At 38.7% G+C, this 22664-nt stretch overlaps 2 protein-coding genes across 2 annotated transcripts in view; both read right to left on the bottom strand.

The window, feature by feature from the left end:
- Positions 1-5692, bottom strand: part of TMEM168 (transmembrane protein 168) — a 28718-nt gene extending 23026 nt beyond the window's left edge. The window contains exons 1-2 of the mRNA XM_030015234.2: positions 5564-5692; positions 244-1510 (exon numbers count right to left, since the gene is read on the bottom strand). Of these exons, the coding sequence (XP_029871094.1) occupies positions 244-1380 (1137 nt within the window). The 5' untranslated portion in view covers positions 1381-1510; positions 5564-5692. The remainder of the gene's footprint in view (positions 1-243; positions 1511-5563) is intronic.
- Positions 5693-7626: 1934 nt separating this feature from the next.
- Positions 7627-22664, bottom strand: part of BMT2 (base methyltransferase of 25S rRNA 2 homolog) — a 37635-nt gene continuing 22597 nt past the window's right edge. Inside the window, exons 4-5 of the mRNA XM_030015399.2 lie at positions 15810-15924; positions 7627-10927 (exon numbers count right to left, since the gene is read on the bottom strand). Of these exons, the coding sequence (XP_029871259.1) occupies positions 10298-10927; positions 15810-15924 (745 nt within the window). The 3' untranslated portion in view covers positions 7627-10297. The remainder of the gene's footprint in view (positions 10928-15809; positions 15925-22664) is intronic.

The raw sequence follows: 22664 nt of genomic DNA, 5'->3' as shown, positions 1-22664 counted from the left end.
AGAAGCATTAACTCTTCCCATTCTGCCAACATAAGGAAGCTGGTAAGTTCCAGTTGCCTTAACAGGTCATAGTCAAGGCAGCACAAAGTATTAAATTCAAAGTGCATGCTGGTGAAACCAAGGGTTCCAACTTTGAATTGCTGTGCCACAGCACACCATCAAATGTCACAGGAATTTTACGGAGCCAACAATTCTCAGGAGTGTTCTCAACAGGGAGATCAAGATAAAGAGATTATTATTTACCTGCCAAGAAACGGCCCCCAAAACAGCAGTCGCGACAAGGCTGAAAAATACTAGCTGTTCTGAAATTAAACAGAAGTGACGCATTCCTTTAGATGCCATAACTCTGTCAAGGCTGTTGTTTTCTGCACGGTGGGTATAATATACCTTGTGACAGTCATTTAGTTTTGTGTGAAATCCCCAAAGAGTTATAAAAAAAATCACATGACAGATCATCCAGAAAATACCAAAAATAGAAAAACCAGGTATCACAAAATACCAGAGATCCAAATCACGTAGTTTAAAGGCTGCAAGAATGAAAAAGATTAGTTCAATGACTCCAACTGAGATGACAGAAAGCCTTCTGCAAATTTTACCACGGTACAAGTAGGGCTTCCATCGTTCAGTAACTGAAAGTCCACTGAAGTAAACGTCGAGAAGGGGATCTGAAATCAGGCAGCTGAAGAAACATGCCAAGGCAAAAGGGTTTGTGGGGATTTGCAGTGATGGAAAAAAGAGTAAGGATGCAATGGCTCCAAAAATTGCCAAATTTGGAATTGCCAAAAAAGACTTCATACGTAAGTCAATAATCAACATGGCCAAAGCCATGACCAACAGAATAATACTCACAGATTTTTCTACCAGCATAGTTGTGCTGGCAATTGCAAATCCAACTAGCTCCAAAAATTCAACTGTTGTCAGCAGAGTTGGTCGATGATGGATACAACCGCAAATCCTCTCAACCAAAGCACATAATATCCTTAAAACAATGGCGGAGAGGAGCAAATATTTAGTAGCTTCTTCTTTGACATCCGTTTTGAAGGCAGAATTATTAAGAAAACAGAGAAGTCCAAGCAAAAAACCAAACCAAAGATTGGAGAGACTCAAACTTGCTGTTTCCATTGAAAAATAGTAGTACAGTATGCTGGCAATTCCAAGAACAAAGAGCCCAAGAATAAATATTACCAAGATCAGTGCATCTGCAGTTTTTTCCCATCTGACATAAAGGCCCATGCAGATGGCAACCAACAGGTTGATTCTGGCAAGATAGCCAAGGTATCTGACTGATGAGTGCATGTTCACTTCTCTGTTTGCTTCTTCTAGCCTTGTCATTGCTGCATACAGACAATGACTAACACAGTAACGCAGTGACCTACACATGTAAACTGCGGTTAGGGGGTTTCGCCCACTTGACTGAAAGTAAATATTTGGGTTTCATCCAACAAAGACAATGCAATCGCTGCCTTCTGTAATATCATTTCAGTAACAGTGGTCCAGAATCACTGAAGTCCTGGAAGAAGAATTAAAAAAGTTTTACTGGCAAATAATTCCTTGTAATCATATACAGCATAAACGTGACACATCCTTTCTCACCAGGGAGTTTAACATCTAAATTAAAAAGCACATAATAAAGATGAAGTAAGCGTGTTGTTAAAGGTCATTCAAATTGGGGTCATTATTAAAACCAATATAAAATGGGTTCTGCGTAAACCTTATTTCATAATTTGTACGAGTGGAAAAGGTAAACCAAACCTGGCCTGTGCAGTTTTTCCACAAAATCCATCCATTAGGTATCTGTATTAGGTATCTGTGGGTATCCAAAATATTGCTATGACATCCATTACCTTCTAAAATAGTTCAATATTCTTTTAAAACATTATTTTACTTCACCATTACATTTGGTAAGTTCTCACTTTATACTAAACCTTTTCAGTATGCTTTGCAAGACTTCTTTTTAGTAATCAAATAGCTACAGGATTTACAAAAAGAACTTCATAATCCGTTAACGAGCTTAACCCACAGTAGATAATGAAAAAGGATATTATCATTATCTCCATTTCACAGAAGGGGAGTGGACACACAGATGTATCAACTGATCTGGTAATATTTTCTGAGACTTTTCTTAATGCAAAATCAAAGCCTTCACTTTCACCCCTCCAAGCCACTTTTCTCCCCCACAAAAAAACCAAATAAAATGATCAGGATAAATATTATATTTGGAACATAAGTGCCTCCTACTCAGATCCATTTAACTGACATGCTTTTCTTTTAAATATAGTACAGGAACAGACAGTAGTATTTTTAGGGGAATTTTGTAAGAAAACGTGGCTAGGCAGATTTCACTGGAGATCATTACTCTTTTATGGGATAAGCTTCTTCCTGGTCTGAACTCAGCCTTGAAACATGAGGACCACTGTAAGCCTATTGGTGTTTAATCTTAGGGAGTTTACACATAAACAATGCTACTAATTGCTATAATTAGGGAAAAAAAGTTATTCAGGAAATTCTATTTCCATGAAAATCTCCATTTCACTGTATTTATATACTTTTCTACTTAACACAAAGTTGCCAGAGGCATAGTTCAGAGCTCTTTAGTTAAGGGCAAAAAATGTACTTTGTACTTTGAAATCACAACCCTACTCTGTCCACAAAATGTGTTATAATGACAAATTGATAAGAATTACTCAGAGAACAATCTTTCTGTGAAACTACATGTAAAGAGAACCACATATACTTCCAATTTTGATCCTTTTGTGCCTAGAAACTCTAAACCAGGAGTCACTGAATGAATAAAACAGAGCCTATACCTCCAGATAAAGTAAGGCAGAAAACAACAGGTGGATCACAACAAAGTACAGAAACAAGAAAATCAGCATCAGTATTTTTTTGTCTCTAATTTTCTTGAGAAGTGTCACAAATTACAAAGAGCCCCAGAACAACCAGTCATCCAAATTCCCTTAGTTAAAACTTACTGAAATCCGGTGTAGTATTTATATTTATGTAAGCCTTTTGCTTTTGAAGTTATTGACAAAAAGTTTATCTAAGAGTATGATTACACAGGTTATGGGCAGAGTCCCCAACATGTAAGAAGACTCATAAATAGCCTCTCTAATTTTTTAAGAAATTATGTAATTGCCCATCTTACAGAGACTTCTGAAGAGTTATTGGTATGACAGAGCAACCAATGTGTCAAGAACACTCAGAGCTAGGTTATAGCTTACTGCTTTTATTTATAATGCTGGGGGGAAGTATGACAGGACACCCTGACTGAAACTCAAAACTTAGACTCTATCCTCTTTGATTTTTAAATTCTCGTTCTTTAAACCAGTGAACAACAAAAGAAAAAGAGAACTGACTGACTTGTCCACAAGCTTTGGCTGATTTGAAGACTGACACCCAGTATAAAACCAGCTTGAGTAATTAGTGTAGAGACAAACTAGGCCTAAGAAATCCTATTGTTTAAATTAATTAAGTTTGGTAACATATATTTGCAAATTACGTTAAACACCTAACAATACTGCAGATATTACTCGGAAGAACTCCGCATTAAAAATCTGTTTAACTGAAATAGAACACATACCATATACTTAAAGCAAATGGTTATTACATGATGCCATTGTAAGTTAAAGTTCTTTGGATTTCAATGGTGCATTTTCATAGTACTCATTATTATTAATGTTTCACACATATAAACTTAATTCTGAGTTGCCTGATGCTTAAGATCTCGTAATATTTCTCCCCTTACTTGGCAATATGCTTACTGTTCCTCTCCACCTTTCATTTGTTTCTACTTTTATGTAGATAACACAGCCCAAAGTTAGCTATCATATTCCAGGTCACAATACATCAGGTATCATAGCACTGTCTGCAGTCTCACTGTTTCTTGCACTACAATCAACATTTGCTTTACGGACACCTGGAGCCATTTATTTCCACTCCTACACATGCCCTTCCGCTGCCCCCAGTTACGTCTTGTTCAAACCACAAATACAGAGGAACAATCTCCCATCTCCTTCCAACCCACAGCACTGACGCGTGATTACTGCTACGCTGAAGCACATCTGCCATGCCACCCTGTTATCTTGATTCCTGAGCCTTTCTGGAGCCCCTCCAAGTCAAGGGGCTAACGCTATAAACATTAATTTGGACAACAGCCTCACGGAAGCCAGCAGGCTGGCTCATACGCAAAGGGCGGAAGCTCCCACCTACCGCCTGGCTTAAAATTTTGCTACGGTCGCTAAATTATTTTCTGGTGGGATTGTTACCCTGGCAGACTCCCTTGCAGGCAAGCAGCCACTCTGACAGAAAACTACTCTGACTGGTTCAGCTCGTGCCAAGTGGAGTTTTGCTGCTGTCACATCATGAGAAACAGAAAAGAGAAGCTCCTCTGCTGCTGCCCCACGTGCTGCACCGAGTGCCGGGGCAGGGGAATACGCCTGTTCCTAGTGGAAAAACAGAAAGTCTGCTCGAGCACTAAGTATTTGCAAAACGACAGCTCAGACCATGAATGCAACCTCCTTTTCCTGATCTTCTAGCCAATTAGCACACAGGTGTGCTACTAAACCACCCTATTAGTCATTAGTCTTTTTCTAACGAAAACACGTGGTCAACTTTTTGGTGAAAAGAGGAGAAGGCAGCATTTTCACGATTAATGCATCCCGTCATGCAGAAATTGCCAAATAAATGTAAGAGAGTAATTCAGACAATTTTAATGAACAATTTCAATGTCTGACTTATTCTTTAAAACATAGCTATTTGTTACTCATTTCTGCTAAGGCTTTCACTGTTTAGACAAAGACTATTTAAAATCAGGGCGGTGGTGTGTTTGTTTTTTAAACTAATGGCCTTAAAGTTTCAGGTTGTACATATCTGAGCAAATCACGTTGAGATCCAAAACAGAACGCATACACCCACTTTTAAATATATGTCAACTTTTGCAAGCGCAATTTTAAGCAAAACCTGGTGTCTACGTAGAGATTTAGAGACTAAACTATCCGAGAGCCTTCCTATATGTAAAGGAACTCCATTCCCAAAGCAGTTTCTACCCTAATTTGTCTAAGAAAGTAGAAAAAAAGCAGCAAAACCCAGCGATGGGTCAGTAGTTTAACCGCAGTTGATTTAAAGCCCAGGTGAGGCCTATCTAAAATACCGGACCCACCTCCCTTCAGCTTTCTTCTTCTTTTTCTTTTTTTTTAAACCCACTCCGTGAGACTTCCTTTAAACAGAAACTCGTATTTCATACAGTCGGCTTAAACCTCAGCAGAACGGCTCCGGCAGTTTCCCGGTGTCAGCACCCAGCCCCTATTAGGGGTTACCGCCGCCAGACACCGGGAGAGCGCCCGGCCCGGCCCGGCCCGGCCCAACCACCAGCTCCTGCCCCAGCCCGGCCCGTTCCCCCGCGGCTGCCGCCCGCCAGGCCGCCCGGCTCCCCTCGCCCCCGCCTCGCCGCGGTGAGGGGGGCCCTGCTGCACGGCACGCAGCGCCGGGGCAAGGCCGGCCGGAGCCCCCCGTGCCCCCCCACCGCCCCCCGCGGGAGGCGGCCGCGGCCCCGGCCCCCACTCACCTCAACAGGCGTCCCGGAAACTTCCCGCCCCCCGCGCAGCGCCGCCGCCATGTTGAGGCCGAGTGAGGAGTCCCGCCTACGGGCCGCGCCGAGGCTCAAACGCCGCCGCCGGAGCCCCGCTCGCCCGGGCCCGGGCGAGGAGCCGGTCGGTGGAAGGGGGGCTGCGCCGGCGGGGCAGAGCGGGGTCGTAACCGCGTTCCCGGCGGCAGCCTCCGGCCCCGCAGCCGCCTCCCTCTCAGGGGACGCGGTAGCATCCAGGTGCGATAAGCAAGAGTGAAAAAAACCCCGCAAGGTTAAGAGGCTGGAAGAACACGGGGGAAAAAACACCCAAACCCGTCAACACGGTCAGCTGGCGCCTAGGACGCAGAAGAGGGAAAGCCGCGTTCGGGTCGGGGCTGCGAGACAGGCCGAACCCCGTCCAGCCTCTCCCGCGCCTGGGTAGCAGGAGCCCTGTCCCGGACCGGCCCCGGGTTCCCAAACCACCCTCACGTTCTACAGAAGGCACGCTTCCTCGCCGTGCGTGTTCGACAGCGCTTCGCCTTGGAAACGCGGGTTTTGAATCGGCCCTTGCAGGCAGGTGGGCGAGAGCGGGAAGGTTCTGGATCGTAACGGCCGCTTCACTTGGGCAAAAGGAGGGTAGCGCCAAGTCTGAATGAAGTTCAGGCAGCCGCTGCCCAGGCGCTCTCCGGGCTGCAAGAGGGAGCTACGTCCTGTGTTCCTGTCATCCCGTCGCCGCAACCAGCCCCTTCGTCGCCCCAGTCGCTAGTGCTGACGGGTGGCAACTGGGTACGCAAACGTCTAAACCTTGGCCGTCTGTCTTTCCTGCCTCAATTATTCAGACAACTGATTCACAAGAACCTCAGTCATCCCCACCATCCTTACCCCTCTTCAAATTTTAAATAAAACCAGCCAACAGGCCTAAAAGTTACATGGGTTAAAACAAAACAAAACCAAACCCTAAAGAGGTTTTCCTTTAACAAGCAGAACAGCAGAAAGCTCAGTTTCTTAGTAAATCTCACCTGCTTCAGATGCCTTACCAGCATCATGGACACTTAGTTGGTACTGTATCTGTCCAACTGTGATATAGGAGTACTCTTTAAGCAACTATTCATTGAACTTCTTTCAGAATGTTTTACTTAAAAAGGTAAAAACCAACTAAGCTTCTGTGCAAGTTTGTGAAATGCAAGTCGCCTAAAAAAAAAAATCTTCCTGCTATTCTACAGGTACAAAACAATGAATTGAGGAAAATTGAGGAAACAAGGAAAAAGGAGCAGAAAACCTGAATATATCCCAACTGCAAGGAATCAAAGATACGCTGCTGACTGATGGAGATACAATTAAAAAAGACTTAGAATGATCACACTTTTAAAGCAAGTCAGCAAGTCTCCCTGAAGCAGAAAAGGACAGAGGGGTTCTGCGGGAAGCAATACTGAGAACAGCTGTGAAATCACATTTTCTGATCTTCACTGTCAGGTAAGAGACCAGAATATACCAGCTAGGCTATGCAGTGCTAAGGACATACTTCAGTTCTGCTGAAATCTAATTTTCTTAGAATCTGGATCTGAGTAGGAGCCTTGCACTTTCAGTTCTTTGGGTTTCTTTTCCCACTGCCATCCTTTTCCCAACACCTCCAGTACTCAAAATGACCACGTAGAAAAACACAGCAATGACCTCAAAGAGCCAGCGTACAATGGGTGCTACAAAGATATTTCAGGGAGGTAGAGGAGAAATTAAGAACATCTAGAGAAAGAAGAGAGGAACTGCCTTAGAAAATGGTCACATCCTGAGCGGGCAGGCAAAGAAACATGATACGGGATCAACTGGAGGAACTCCAAAAACCCTTCCATAAAGCAAAGACCACAACCAAGATGTAGAAGCTGAAACTGAAGTACCAAGTTTAACATCTTTACTATAATTCAGTTGTTTATAAAATAAACCCAACAGAACTATTTTCTGACAATAAAGAAAATAACTATGCATTGGTTTCACTGGATTTCAGCATAAACTGATTGTACAGGAAGAAAAAAGGACAACATCTCCACCCCAAAGAAACAATTTTTAAAAAGGTTTTCAAGTGTTTTTTTTTTTAATAAATGTGCTTTGTTCACAAAAAGTAGTGACATAAAGACAACAGAAACGTGAATACACATTTTCTTCCCTCTCCTCTCCAGCACCTTAAGAACGAGAGATCTCTTGCACAGTCGTAATATTCGTATATTTCATAACCTAGAAACATTCTTCTTGCACCAAAGCCAAATATCCAACAACTCCTGGTATCACCACTTTATTGTTCAGGGAGGTATAAGTATTTCTGTAAATCCCACTTTCCTCATCCACCACAATCTACTGTCCCTTGTAAAAACAAAAACAAAAAACCAACCAAACAAAAAAGCCAAAACCCAAGCTGTTATGAATCACAGGTCCCTAAACCACAAAAACAATGGTGTCACCAACCTGCCAAAAAGGCTTATATTTTACATGTTAATATTTTAAACTATTTTTAGGGGATAAATCTTGGTCTGAATTGCTTTTTTGTATGAATCACAAACCAATTTACATTAACCAATGCCAACATATATGTTAGCTGGTATATAACTTCTTTTTTTTTTAAAGGAGTATCAGTTAAAATGTTAGGTACACTTTGAAGTATGCACAGATTAAGTTTCCATAAACAGCTGAATTTATAGCACCAATATTTTAGCTTTAACATGAGCACTGCTGGAGTCAGTGGTTAACTGGGAAGAAGAAAGGCTTTGAATGACAAACATTTTAGTGAAAGTGAAGGGGTAAAGCATTAGATGCAAATACTGACTTACAGCCAATTTTGAAGCCATTGTGTATTTCATTAGAGAAATACTCTCTGTAAAATAATTAAAGTCGACCATGATACTTGTATGTCTAAACTTAATTTTTTTTTTTTCACATCAGAATGTAATTGTTTAGTTTGTATATAACTGTATCATTCAGATTGAATAACAAATTTGAATCAGGTATTAGGGGATGCCTTAAATGTAAGGAAAGAGACACAAAAAGCTTATGTTAAAGAATAAAGCATTGCAGTCCAGATCATGTTTGAGTGTAAGCTGGACCAATGCGGGATGGCTCTTTGTAGGAAACAGTATAAAAGAAAAACAGGTAGGTCAAACCGTGACACTTTCAGTGCAAAACTTCAATGGAAGGACTAAGTTTCATTTTTGTAGCAAGCACTGTAAAATCCACACTACCACTTCAGTTTATCTGGTAACTTCTGTATTATAGATATAAGATGGTAGCTTAATATGGTGTAAGGTGTATTTCATCACAACCACTATGAAACTTATGTATTAGTATTTTCTACCATTTTGCTGAAGTCAGTCTTAAAACCATGATGTGGCACCTAGTTCATTTATTATTAGGCACTTTCATACAGATTTAACAGCCTAACATTCAAATCTGAAAATCCTGGACATTATTTTTAAACGGAGGGAAATCTAAGCTAAATACTGAATCTTCTATTTTTACCACTGAACAGAATTGTTTTTTCCTGCAAAACCTCACAAATTTATTACACAAATTAAAAAACTTAATAGATGTAAAACACTTCTGTTCCATCTCCTTACAGTGCAGACCAGATTTCAGACAGCTATGGAGTTTTTATTTAACTAAACAGAAGGTTTTGGGGTCCAAATAAGCAAACAAATAGTGTATGTTAATTTCATTTGTGTGGTCTGAATACACAGCTTTGTGCAAATATGTGTATCTTTGAAAAACTTCTGTAATTATGTTCCTTTTTACAAAATCGGTCTGTAGTTACCGTATAACCTGGGAGGTCTACAAATAAGAACAATTAAAGAAAAAGTTGTTAAAATGCATAAATAATTTACTTTAAAACATGACAAAACCCACCCTGTCCCCCAAAAAACACAGTTTGACGAGAATACAGAACACCATCACTGGGGAAATACTGATACATGTCAGTGCTTGTACACTCATAAAATTGCAAAACCATGTTCCAGCTTTGAATTGAAACATAATTGTCTAGACGTACCATAGTCCTCTGGGGGGGAATAACCTCTTCGGAAATCTCATGTCTAACTACTATATATGCAGTGAAATTATACAGTATGTATAACTATGGATGAATGTATTCCAGTGTTTTGGTGTTATCTCGATTTGGTGTTATCTCGAGAGGGCTGCAATAAACAAAATCAAATGTGCAAGCATTATAGTTTCTTCAGCCCAGGCTTAACCAGAGTGAAACAAATTTTGGGAAGAAAGTTTTGTTCCGTAATTAAGAAGGGACATGTGTAACCAAGTGTCTTAACCTATCTGCACATTTAATTAAAGTGCAAATTATTTCTTCCTACATATACTTCTCAGAAGCCCACCAACTCCAGTGCCTTAAGCTCAACCACATTGAGTTAAAATATTGAAACAACATTTAGCAAATTAAATAGAATTCACACTTCACAGCACTAAAGAAAAGAATGGTACCTTTCTGGAAAAAAAATTAGTGATACAAATCTAAAGAAAGTAACAGCAATTTATGCTATGACATGAGTCATTTGCATAAAACTTGTATTTTTCACTTTCATACAAGAATAAATTTTAAAATTCAAAAGTAGAAAAAAATAGCAAACTCTGTAAACCTTTGCATTTTCTTTATGCAAACCATTTTTGTGTGTTGAGCCCATGTTAGTATAGCAAAATTAGTTAAGCAAGAGGTTTGACTGAAAGGGCATTTCAATGACTACATTAACTTAGAAGCAATATAGGATCTTCTAGCTCATAGAAAGGAATTGAACTAGACTGGCTTTCTCCAGAGTCTGAGTCGTAAGGAGCATCTGGTAGCTCCATAAAACCATAAGCTAGCTGTTCATCTTCTGTATCCGATCGAACATAGCAGGAAGTGTTGGAATACTCCTCATCCTCTATACTGTTGAAATCCTGTGGGATATACAACATTCCTGGGTAGTTCCTGCTAACCAAGTCACTTGTTGTTTGCAGGGAAGTTTTCCTAAATGCCATCAGGTGCATGTGAGAAAACTTGGAATACTTGAAGCGTTTAAAACCCAAGGACTCTATGGCAATTTTCCAGCTTTTCATCATCATAGCCCGGCGATTCTGATGAGATGAATCAGGAGTTATTACAAGCAATAAGCCATTTAATACGAGAAGTTCATGTGCCTTCTTGCAGCATATCCATCGTTGGTAGGGTGATGGAAAGTAAGAAAGGAGCAGCGAGAAAACGACAACATGAAACAGTTCTCCAGGTAGAGAATCAATGGGATTTTTCAGTTGCTTAAGAAAGGCATCTATAGCATCTTGTGCCAGTTGGAGAGGTTGCTGGATTTGAAGATTTAAGAAGTCACATTTGTATACGCTCTGGTGGAATAAGAAAAACAGAAAACCAAACAAACATCAAGTTTAGTTTAAAGAGCAAATTCAATCCAAATCCACAGAAGAATCAATGACAACCTCTCCATTCCCTTGAGGAAGTGTCAAGCCTGCTGAACATTCCTCTTGCTATTAAATCAAACAATCTAAAATAACAATTAAACACATCTTGCTAGCTTTTACAGTTGCAAAGCAAAATTTTAGATGTGCAATAGTATACTAGAAATTTGATAGCCGAGAACTGTTAATTTAAACAAACAAACAAACAAACAAAACCCCCCAACAAATTTAGCGTAAATAGAACAAAGTATCAAATCAACTCTCTCACAAGTGATTTAAGAAGAACTCAGATACGCCTACATTGCTTTTGTTTCTCCAGATGCTGGAAGCCTTTCGTAGGTTTTTATAAACCTGAAATTAGTAATTAGAAACTAAATTTGATACCTCAGTATTTCCACCAGTTCTTCAAAAAGAATCCAAGAAACTTAGTACTTTGGTCACTTGAAAAAAAAGTGTCATTCTTTACTGGTACAGAACAAAGCAGCTACGGCAAGACAATATACATTAGAAAGTTACAGTACACTAACTGCTTTGCAGCAGTGATGCAGGTCCATGTTTTAACCTTGCTGTAAATGCAAAGTGTAGCAGTACACATTTGGGCAATTATCAAAGTAAGGCAAGGGCTATAAATTCATCTGTTGATCATTTGTGCGCTCAAGCTGTCAAAGATGGGCAATGGCACCACAAAGCAACATACAGAAGAACAAGTTCTTAACATCCTTAATCACAGAGCATTCAAAAAATAAGAATAATAGTATGCTATTCACTACATTTAAGTTTTGACACTTCACATTCATCAAAACCTGGGACTGACTTCTTTCGTAAAAAAAGGTATTAAGATACAGGTTTTGACATGATAGCAACAAAAATTGCTATTAATGCCTAGAGAATGTGCAGTGAATGACAGACACTCTAAACAGGTAAGTGAACATGAAAGCAGACACAAAACATTCTGTGGAGCCCATCTGAAAGCTGGAATTAGATCTGCTGCATTTTCATACCACAAAAATATTTATAGCATGTTTTATGAAACAATACTCAAAAAAGATCACTAGAACACTATTGTAAAGGTATTCATAAAGCAACCGATACACAAAATTGTTTCCAAGTAGAAAAAGTTATTTCTCTTTATATAAAATCACATTCTCTTCTGAGACTATGCAGTGAATTAGAAAAAGTTATTAACGTTAAAAAAAAGATCTGTGATTTATTTTTCAGTAGCTCTAATCTTGGCCTCCAATATGCAAAAATCAAGAAAGAGACTTGCATTATGTGGCTATAATCAAGAAATTTTAATTGCAACCATTATACCTGCAGGGCTATATTCTGCTTCCTTGTAATACTTAGAACAGGAAATTAACAGTAGTAATTTCATTATATCCTCTACTAAGTTTTAAAAGAAAGAAATGCTTTGAAGAATAATTGTTCAGAGTAACATGCTAATTTTACTTAGATGCAAAGCTTAAAAAGTTAGAGGTTATACATATACAGTTGAAAAAACAATTTAGACTGCAAGTCTTTCTAAACAATGGAAAAATACTCATAAAACAGTTATGTAGAAATAATGTTAAAGACAATTTCGGGACTAAAGTATGTTTTGAGTAGAATCTGAACTCTGCAGGCAGTTTTAGGACAAAAATGCTGCTAAACTGGAAATTGCTACTATACTTTAGATATACAAGTCTTGAACTGATGTTAAAGTCCTCCTACACACTGAAACAGCAGTCGTATTTCAGTGCATCCACTGACATTTAAGAATACAATCCTACTTGTATATTCTAATTTTTAATTCTAGTACCCTTCCTGCCTCTTTTGTCTCAGACTATATTTACTCCAATACAACATCTGCTGCATATTCAGCATGTTTTGCAGCAGTATGAAATTGTATTTGGATTTTCCCAAAGTGGAGATTCTCCCTGCATTACAAGTTTGCCGTCTTTTTTTTTTTTTTTTTTTTTTTCATGTAGACAAATTAAACTTCTCTAAGAAAATAACCACTGCTAATTGTACTCTGGAATATCTGTGTTACAAGCAGAATGTTTGAAGGAATAGCCAGCAAAAAAAACTGGGTCAAGAAGAAACCTGTTCTGTTTACCCCAGTCTCAGTTTCCCTCCTGCTCATTTCTAATACTGCACATTTCCCTCAGTGTACCTTACACCAAAGACACTGAAAATGAGTGAATAATGCCTACAGAATACTAATCTTTTCTTGGTGCAGTTCCCCTCCCCTTCAAAACACAAAACCTTTTAATGGAAATAAATTTCCATTTTCTTATCTCTACAGTTTACATTCTCTCTATATGAAACAAAGATTCTAAACATTTTGAAGACATTAATTCTTTTATTATATAACTAACATTTCAGTTCCTTTCCTAGTTTTTTCACAATTACATCCTTCTTATTCCTCAAATCAGCCGAAGTATTTTACTCAACTACTTAGGCTATATCCAAAGCGTTTCCATATGCAGAAAGTGGATTAATCTATTTTTATTAAAGAAGGAATTATTTAACCCTCTATTCAACTTTATTCAAGAAACTGACTTCCTAAGAAGCCTCTATGCTTCAATGTGTTTCAAAAAGTATTTTGGTATCTTACCTAAAAGATCTGCTAAATCAGAAGATTTTACCAGTTCTTCTATTTTCAGCTTCTACCACTAAGTCGTCAGATCAATTTTTCAGGTCAGAAGATGACATTAACTACCATAAGAACACTCTGGCTGTTATTCTGAAACCGTAAGTCAGCCCAGGCAACTGCTGGCCTAAAGATAAATTTATTCAGGAGGTTATGGTGCTGATGCAGCTCAAAGTAGAGTCAACTTGAATACATCAGGGCTTATTAATTCTGTTTTTGGAGACAAGCCTAAGCTGCTTCTAGCAGATGTGTTTGAGTGCACAAGCTCTACTCCATGTCACTCCAAGAACGCTTGCTAGCTAGGTTTCAAGGTGCCCTGAACGCATCAAAGTCTCCAAAAGAATGGAAGTAAGAGAAGCTGGTGAGCCCAAGACAGGCCTTACAGCAACTACATTGGTCTGTACAGTAGCACTCCAGGGACTTCCCTATCATCAAGCTATGGTACTAACTATTGTCAGATGACAAGAAATCAATTATCTTATCGTTCCCTTGTACTGGGAGAGAGCCTGAAGAACTGGTTAGTACACAGAAATTGCAGCTACCTGACTACTCCCTCTCCTGGTGTCTGGCATGGATTACTCATGTTCCTCCACTACATCCACAGAAGTAACCTTTCTGGGACTCATCCAGTAATGGTTTTGGTCACTGTACATTTAAACTGATTTTCATGAGAACAAAAGTAATTTTCTTATGAAAGCAGCATGATAGATTAGGTAGCAAAATATTAACTAGGCATACCCCAAAATTAATGGTTAGATTCAGCTCATATAACTTCAGGTGCCTAGGCTGCCATTATAGTCACTGGAGAGCGAGTCAATACAGCCCACGAGGTCAGAACACAGCTCACCTACCGTGAAGCAGCAGACGTTTAGGTTTCACTGATTATTTTTAATAGATCTCCACTGACTGTAATTGGAACTTAGAACCCCAGATGTAGACACCCATGATCTATGTATCTTAGCTGGAAATTTACTTGCCATGTATTACCATTTTAGATGCCACAGGCTGCCACTTCAGTGGCATGTGTCTCCTTTACATCCTGTGTCATGCCCAACAGCCCTATGCAGAAGTCCTACAGCCTCTTAAGTGGTAGAAGGCAATCATGATGCCTATTCTTCAAATTAGGCAAGGTGGAGTCCACTCAAAGTTTCTTTGTGTTTTAGATGACACTAAAAGGCAATTTATCAGACTCAGATTTTTTTCAAGAGTATCTTTCATTATCTCTAAGCATATACGCAAAAATATAAATTAGGCATTAGTGGACTAAACCTGGTAACCACAACAAAATACCATGCATTTAGCATGTAAACCACACTGCAGCAAGTAAGAGAACATTACTTTCAAGTTAAGTGTATTATTGTACTCATACACTTCTCACCTCTCCACTTCTAAAGAGAGTTACCTTAGGCCACTGATTTTAATAGAGCCTGATTTTAAACTGTAAGTGGTCAAGATGGGTATGGTCAAAGTTTTTTCTGTTTTCTGTCAGAAATGTATTCCTTTCTGTATCTTTTCATTTGGATTCCACTTTGTCATTTTGCTTGGTTGATAAATGCTATTAGGACTGACGAAAGAGCAAAAGACAGAAAGAACACATGATTGCAGCAGAATTAATGCATTTGAAAACTTTATCACCTAGAGAAAATGAAGCAATATACCCCAAAACTGCTGATAAATTTGGCCTCACAATTGCAGAAGTTCAATAATATTTCTAGCAATAAACAGAAAAGCCCCCTTACAATGCACTTCTGGTTTCTAAAACTCACCAGAAAAACTCACCAAGTACAGTCACTGATCATTTCCTTCTGTCAGCAAATGCAACTTCTGAGAAGTTCATGCCTAAGCGTAAGCCTACTCAATTTTTATTTATGCCTTTCAGGATGCAAGGACTCACCTGAAATGCCATTAAAGGTGGCTACTAAAATTTTCCAATGTTAAGATACACAACTGCATTATAAAGGCATAATTCTTGAAAAAAAAATCAGATTTTTAAGCAAAACACAACTACAGTTTAGAGCCTGTTCATGGGAAAGGATGTAGTAGGAGGGCCACAGTTCCTATTAAAGTACAGATATTTAGGATGCATACTTAAGTATTAAACATTTTTTACAGTCATTTTGAAGCATTCTAAAATATCTGAGAATCAAATTTATATTAAATTTAGCAAACATTACATACCTCAACAGCTGGAACAATATCTATGCCAACCGTCAGAAATTCTTCAAACTTCAGAAATGGATTAAAGCAGCTACCAACATCAAGTAATCTGATCTTCCCCAAGGAGTGGAGCAATCTAAGAAGCAGCAAGAATTCAGTTTTATCAAACATCATTTTTGAAGTTATATTCTGAGTAACAATTTCAGATAACTAACGCAAAAAAATTCTCAAAAAACACCACAGTAGTGACTAATAGAAGTGAATGCCTTACTTGAATTGCTGAGATACCTAATGAACCAAGCTCCATCAGTAAAGCAGATGGTCCTCAAGCGGAAGAGTTACATTCAGAGCAGCTGTAATACTATTAACCTGTGTACTTGTTGTAAGAAACTAAAATGGCAACTTGTGTGTCCACTAGACAGGCTTTCTCTATTACTTTGTGTTTCCCACTTATCTTTTTGTCGTATTTATTGGTGTTGAAGTCACACAAGTCACCAGAGTTAAAATTTCAGGAGTGTAAAAAGAGAAACTGGCAACACTCAATGACCTACCTACTTGTCAGTCCCATTCTAAAGCGCATGTGAAGTGCCATAATTGGTTTAATAAAGACAAGAGAACACATAATGGTATTCCAAGGTGAGCAAAAAAAAAAAAATCTAAAAATGAAAGCATTTAGTTATTCCCTGCAAAAATTTTAAAACATTTTATTTGCTTTATGTTAGCGAATATTTTTTAAAAATGGATGACTGCTGGAGGTTCACTCCAATTCTATTTTCAACGGATGCTGTGAAAGAGTTTATCAGTCCATGCAGAGCCACAAACTTAAAAACTGGCTGCTCGAGTTGTACGGAAGTTATTCTAAACATCTAAATTAAATGAAGTATTCCCTCAAAACTACTTGGGAAAAAAAAGTCTATTTCATGCAATGCAATCAGTTTTATTTTGGAATATCCAAAAGCTTCTTAATGAGAAATAGTCAAAAATAGCCATCTGGTTTAAGAAAGAGAGTCCTAATCTGAGTACTCCTGAAGTACTCAAAAACGACGATTTATCCCATAAGAATTCTGGAGAACATTTTAGTAAGCCAAAAATCTATCTCCTTATCTGCCACTGCATGATGACCCTACTATTCAAGGTGAAATTATAGGTAGGAAGGCCAATGGCTGTAATGCTAAGTACTTAACTATGCTACCAAACAACAAAAGGTGAATGATTAAAAAAAGGGGGAGGAGGGGATTAACTTGAGAAATCATGACTTACTGCTTAGAGTGATAGAAAGAGGTTGACAGACTGCTGAGGACACTTTAAGACTTTAGTTCCAGAATGCTGCAGAGATGCATATATACCCTCCCAAAACATCACAGAAAATGAAACAAACAAACCTCACACTGAATAACTGGCCAATCATCTTCTCAACCAGATTCCAAAACTTCCTGGGGTAAAAAGAAAACCTAAATGGAGGAGTGGGAGATCAGAAAGAAGATAGGCCGAAGAAACGAAGAGAGGACATTCTTCTACTGTCTGGTGGAAGCTCCTGTTATAGCACAGCAGAAGATATGCTAGAGGCTGGCAGATGAGATTTGCGTTTTCTTGGGAAGCTCTAACATCATCTGTGACGCAACTGCAAAACCAATCTGAAATGCTTTTATGAAGCTAAAGACATCGTTGCTCTCTTCTTTAAGTTAAATACATAGTTTTAAAAAGAAAAAGAGATGCCTGGCAACTTTTGAGGATAGTGACTGCAGCCTTGCCTCTGAAAGCATCCTTATCTTCCAAAGGATAGTCTCCTAGACCAATGCCTAGAGGAACATTTGTGGTCTTCAAGTTTGCAACCATAAGCATTTTCTTCATGACTAAGCCAGTTACCAGTATATATAACGTAGTATCAGATAAGATCAATGCACCTGTACAGAAGTACTGGCAGTCAGTTATCTCGTCCGCATTTAAAGGTTTTGCCTTGTCCTGGCACTTATTTTGCCTAACCTGATAAGCTGTCCCTCTTAAATGAATAAGAATTTGAATGTTGCACTCAGTTATCACTAATATCAAGGACTCAGCTGTTGAATACATCCTACAATCAAAGACACTGTTCTTTAGTTTATTTTCCTTGCATTCTGAATTTGGAGGACCCTGCTATTTATTCTTTCTTTGCAATTGCAACAAACCAGTAAATGCTGGAGTTAAACAATTCTGTTCAAGTCCACTAGTACAGACTTTACACCACCTGTTCTTTAAACACCAACTTGATGAGTGCATCCACATATCAAAGATATAAAAAAGATACACAGCACCACTAGCACCCAACAGTTTGTGCTTGTTCTATTAGACCATTTATGGGGATGCATCTAAAAATTTCCATCATGACTTCTAAGATCTTAGAACACCCAAAATCCATTAATAGAGGCAAAAAAATGTGAACTCATAGCTTTCACAGGGAATTCACAGGGAGGAGAATGATAAATTTCCAGCAAGCAAATGTTGCTTTTTGCTTCAAGTTTCTGTAGCCAATTCCAACTGGCATCTCCAAAATATTGCTTGTCATCTTTCTGGGAAAGATTCAGCCCTAGAGAGACAGATAACTGCAAAAACTTTCAGAAACAGATCTGCAGGGCGAACGGAGTCCAACAAAGCCATGGTTGTGCTTATAGCAACAACAAAGCAGTAAGAAATACTGCAGGAAAAAAATATCTTTAAGCAGCAATAAAGAGATCCGGGCTCTCTGTGCTCCTCCTAAACTCCCAGTGATCTACCACAGAGAGGATGCTGGAGAAGCAAGAGGAAATTTCTTGTTGCATTTGGCAGAATAATAATGCCAAGTTTAAGGATTTTGCTTCTACATGGATTAGAAGATATCCAGGGGATACTTATATCAAAATACCAGCATCACCAAGGCAAATAGTGCAACAATTATCTTTAAGTTAAAACCGCACACATTACCAGGCTGTCCTGTAAGTCAGTCAGTACTGAGTGTTATTTCAGAATGAAGACGATCACAACGTAATCTGTACAACAGGAATTGAAATAGTGCAGAGTGACCATTCAGATCCTAGTGGCTATAAATCACAAACACAGGCTGAAGTCAAGTAGTGTCTTTTTCCACGCAAGGCTAGTATGAGGTTTCTCAGACCAGCACATCTCTTTTGTCTAGCAAATGGAGACACTAATGGCAGATTCTCTCTCACTCAAACACAAAAACATGTGTCTGGTAACAGCAATAGAAGACACATGGGACCACAGGAAACACAAGAGGGAATGTGACTGTAGTGCAGAGAAAACTGCCTCTAGAGATCTTAACATTTTCCATTTAAAGTGTTCCGTGAAATACTTGTACAGATTAAAATTAAGCAGCACAACCCAGAACCCTCTAATCTCCAGGAGAGCCCATTTCACCTATGGTAGAGTGGAGAGGAAAAAAAAAAAAAAAAAAAAAAAAAAAAAAAAAAAATCACTGTGATGTATTCTGTCTTCCTCTCTTACAAAGCCTGCATTCTTGGCTGCAGTGTTATTTTTGACAGGGTGAAAGGGCACACTTCTAGAAAGCTACAACTCTAGATTCCTAGCTGACCAGAAGCCAGAAACTCTCTTCTGCAGTAATGGACAACAGATCTAAGGCATTTGATACAGGGCAAATTCACTCTGATAGGTGTGTCACATCCAAGGAACCTTGTAGTCTAAGTTCAATGCAAATGTACTTTGAAACCTTAAAAGTAGCAGAGATTCAGATGCTCACTTGCGTCTTGACTTCCTGTTGCTTGTCAGGTTTTGCTGCCTCTCAGAACACAGGTACAATGAGTCACTTAGTAGCAATTCTCAGGCTCCCAGTTATCAGTTAGGTGCTTGAAATCATTTTGAAGGTCTTCAGAAGCACTTAGATTCGGTCACTGAACATATATAGAGAACACAGACCATCGATTCAAATGGTCTGAAGACCACTGGTTCAGATACCTACTTTTTCAGCACTGTAACTCTTAAATCAGATTCCTCATTAAAGGATATAACTTATCTAGGTGACAACCACTGATCCAGTGAGCCAGTGACCTTGTTAGAAGCGTAGTCTTGCTGAATTAATTGATAATCACCCTTCAACCTCCTGTTTCCTAATGATTTTCAGTCAAGGCAACATTAAAAGCAAGGGAAGTACTTTGCTACTGTAGGTAATCTCCAAGCACATCTTGGATCTACAGTTCTCCAATGCATTAGTGTACAGGTAGAAAAACAAAATGTGAATAGTTAAAGATCAGGAACTGGTAAAGAAGTATACATAGCCTGGGAAATGAGTGCATTTTAAATATATCCCACACTTGTTCATTTCAAGAACTTTATTAAATGGACTGCAGTTCTTGATTATTAGCCCCCTTAAAAAATGCACCTAGTTGAATAATATGTGCTGTACAGGTAAGTGACATTTTCTCTTGGAAGTAAATAGAAATAGAGCAGTTAAAGTGACTTTCCTTCTGGTCATACCTTTCTGAAATTAATCACTTCAAGTCCTGATCTCCTAGTTTACAGTTTTAAATTATTATTTATTAAGGATGAGAGGGGAAAAAAAATTCTGAAGCCTTATGCTGCTGTCAGAAGAGATATAAATCTGGGTCTGAGTGGCAACACTGGTATACCTCAAATCTTCCATAACATCCACACATAAAGATATCCAATGGGAAGGTCTAGCTTGCTGAGATACATATGAAAGAAGGAATGATAGGTTGTACCATAAGAGACAGTCAAAGGAGCACCTGAGAAGAATCCATACCAAAAAAGTTGTGATTTTTATCATTGAGGACCAAAAGCAGAACTGCTTAATTTGATGGAAAAAGAAGAGAAACAATACTCAGAAAGAGAACAAAGAGGGGACTAATTTATTGAAGGGAGGAGCTGTTAAACAGTAGATAACAGCCACTTTAATCTTGCAAGACTGAGCCACTTTGATGTCCAGCTTCACAACAGGGGCAGTTATAATGTTAGAGACATAAGAACTCATTCTGGGATGCAAGGAAGTACTGTGGACAATACAACACTTTTCATATAGATCAAAGTAAAAAAGGACTGGTCACATTAGTTATTTCTGTGAGACTCACCAATTTTAATCTGGCAGAGAGGTGGGCAACATGAGCAACTGGAAATGGGTTCATCAAAATAGCTGAGTGACTGAGTTGCGCTAAACTTTGCACTTCTGGTTCCTATGATGTTTTCTACCATCACCTTTAAGAGCTGGCTGAGTGCTTCCTACTTCTCTCCACATCTCCCAGCATCTTTTTTACTACCTGTGGAACTTTTTATTCCTGAGCTAGCTTTGCTCCTTACCAAGTAAAGTACAGTCTCTCTATGATGGCATGCCAATAAAGGTAAGCTCAGAAAGAGCTCCTACACAAGCAACCTGTTTTTAATACTACTCAAGAGAGGATTATATATGGGAGGAACAAAATTATTGTCCTTACACTTACTAGAGTAAAACAAAAAGTCACAGGCTTAGCCGTACCTATAGACAACCCCACAACTCTTACTTGTAGCATTACATGACCAGAATGGAGTGACTGTATTTGAACAAATATGTGCGTGTGTGTGTGTGTAGGTTCCCCCACACCCCTCGTACCAAGACCTCACCAAGATTCAGACTTCACTAATTGATCAGTGTAGACATGGTAGAAAAGCATTTCAGGAGGAAAGTATGCTTTGTGTAATATGCAATCCATTTTCATTCTGATAAACTGTAATTTCTTTTATAATGCATAGAGGAAGAAACTGAATTTTGATTTCTCTGGGTAGCAACTTAGAACAGCTATGCCTTGTTGCTTTAAGGTCTGTACAGCTACTAAAAACCTTACTATAATTTGTTACTTACTCAGGTAAATATTATGACTCTTGCCTTTGCCTGGTATGCCTTTATGGATGTATGTATTTTTAAAGTTTTGAGAGTGAAGATAAAAATCACCATCACTCACCATATTAACAAGTACTTTAAAAATTATTTAATACAAACTTCCCTATTAACTACTTTCTATACACAGTAGTCAGAACAAAAGGTAAGGCTACAGACTACTCGTAGCAAGAAGAAACTCATGTGAAGTTAGCTCTGCAACAGCCACTATAAACAGTACGAAGTATGAAGACGGAGCACATGCAAAGAGGGAGCTAATGCTTTACCATGACAAGGCCTCCCACTGGAAGACAAATCAGTTTTAAGTAGTGTATGATCATCAAACCTATTGATTTAAATAAACAAGTACCAGCAAACTCCTATTTATAGTAATGCTAAAATTATGTGTTAGCAAATGCCAGCATTATTGAGATGTTATAAGGTATTAGTAACTCATCAGCTCTTTGTGCGAAAGTGCCTGGCAGTTCTCATTAAGAACACGTATTCATTTTGAGGCTGCCTTAGCAAAATGAGCACTAAAAAGAGGAGTCTGGGGGAAGTCAGCTTGTGAGAAGCCACTACTTTCATTTTGGAAGCATCTGTTTTCTCTTGTCATAATAGGACAACAGCAGGGAAAATGTTTTTGGTTTGCATGTAACTATTCAACTACATAGGTATTTGGAATCTTTATGCCCTTTGCAAGTTACTTTACAAACATGAGAAGCCACAAAAGACACATCTGCTAATAACATTAGTAACATGCTTGTTCCTTTCCTAACTAATACTGTATCTAACTTAAGTGCTGATCACACAAGACATGCTACGATATTGAGAAAAAGCTCTTCACACAACAGAACAAACACAATTGCAGACAGTTGTAAGAACTGGTCTATAAAGAATATGAAGCAAGTTGTAAGTGTAACATTTAACGATAATATGCTTATGCATTCATTATTCCATTATACTTGCAAAATATTAAATTCTTTCCATCACACATGGAATAGCCACAAACATGACCCATG

This window comes from Aquila chrysaetos, chromosome 5 (assembly GCF_900496995.4).
Source record: "Aquila chrysaetos chrysaetos chromosome 5, bAquChr1.4, whole genome shotgun sequence".
NCBI classification, from domain to species: Eukaryota; Metazoa; Chordata; class Aves; order Accipitriformes; family Accipitridae; genus Aquila; species Aquila chrysaetos.
The sequence above is the reverse complement of the archived record's forward strand: the minus strand, read 5'-3'. Positions and strand labels throughout refer to the sequence as shown.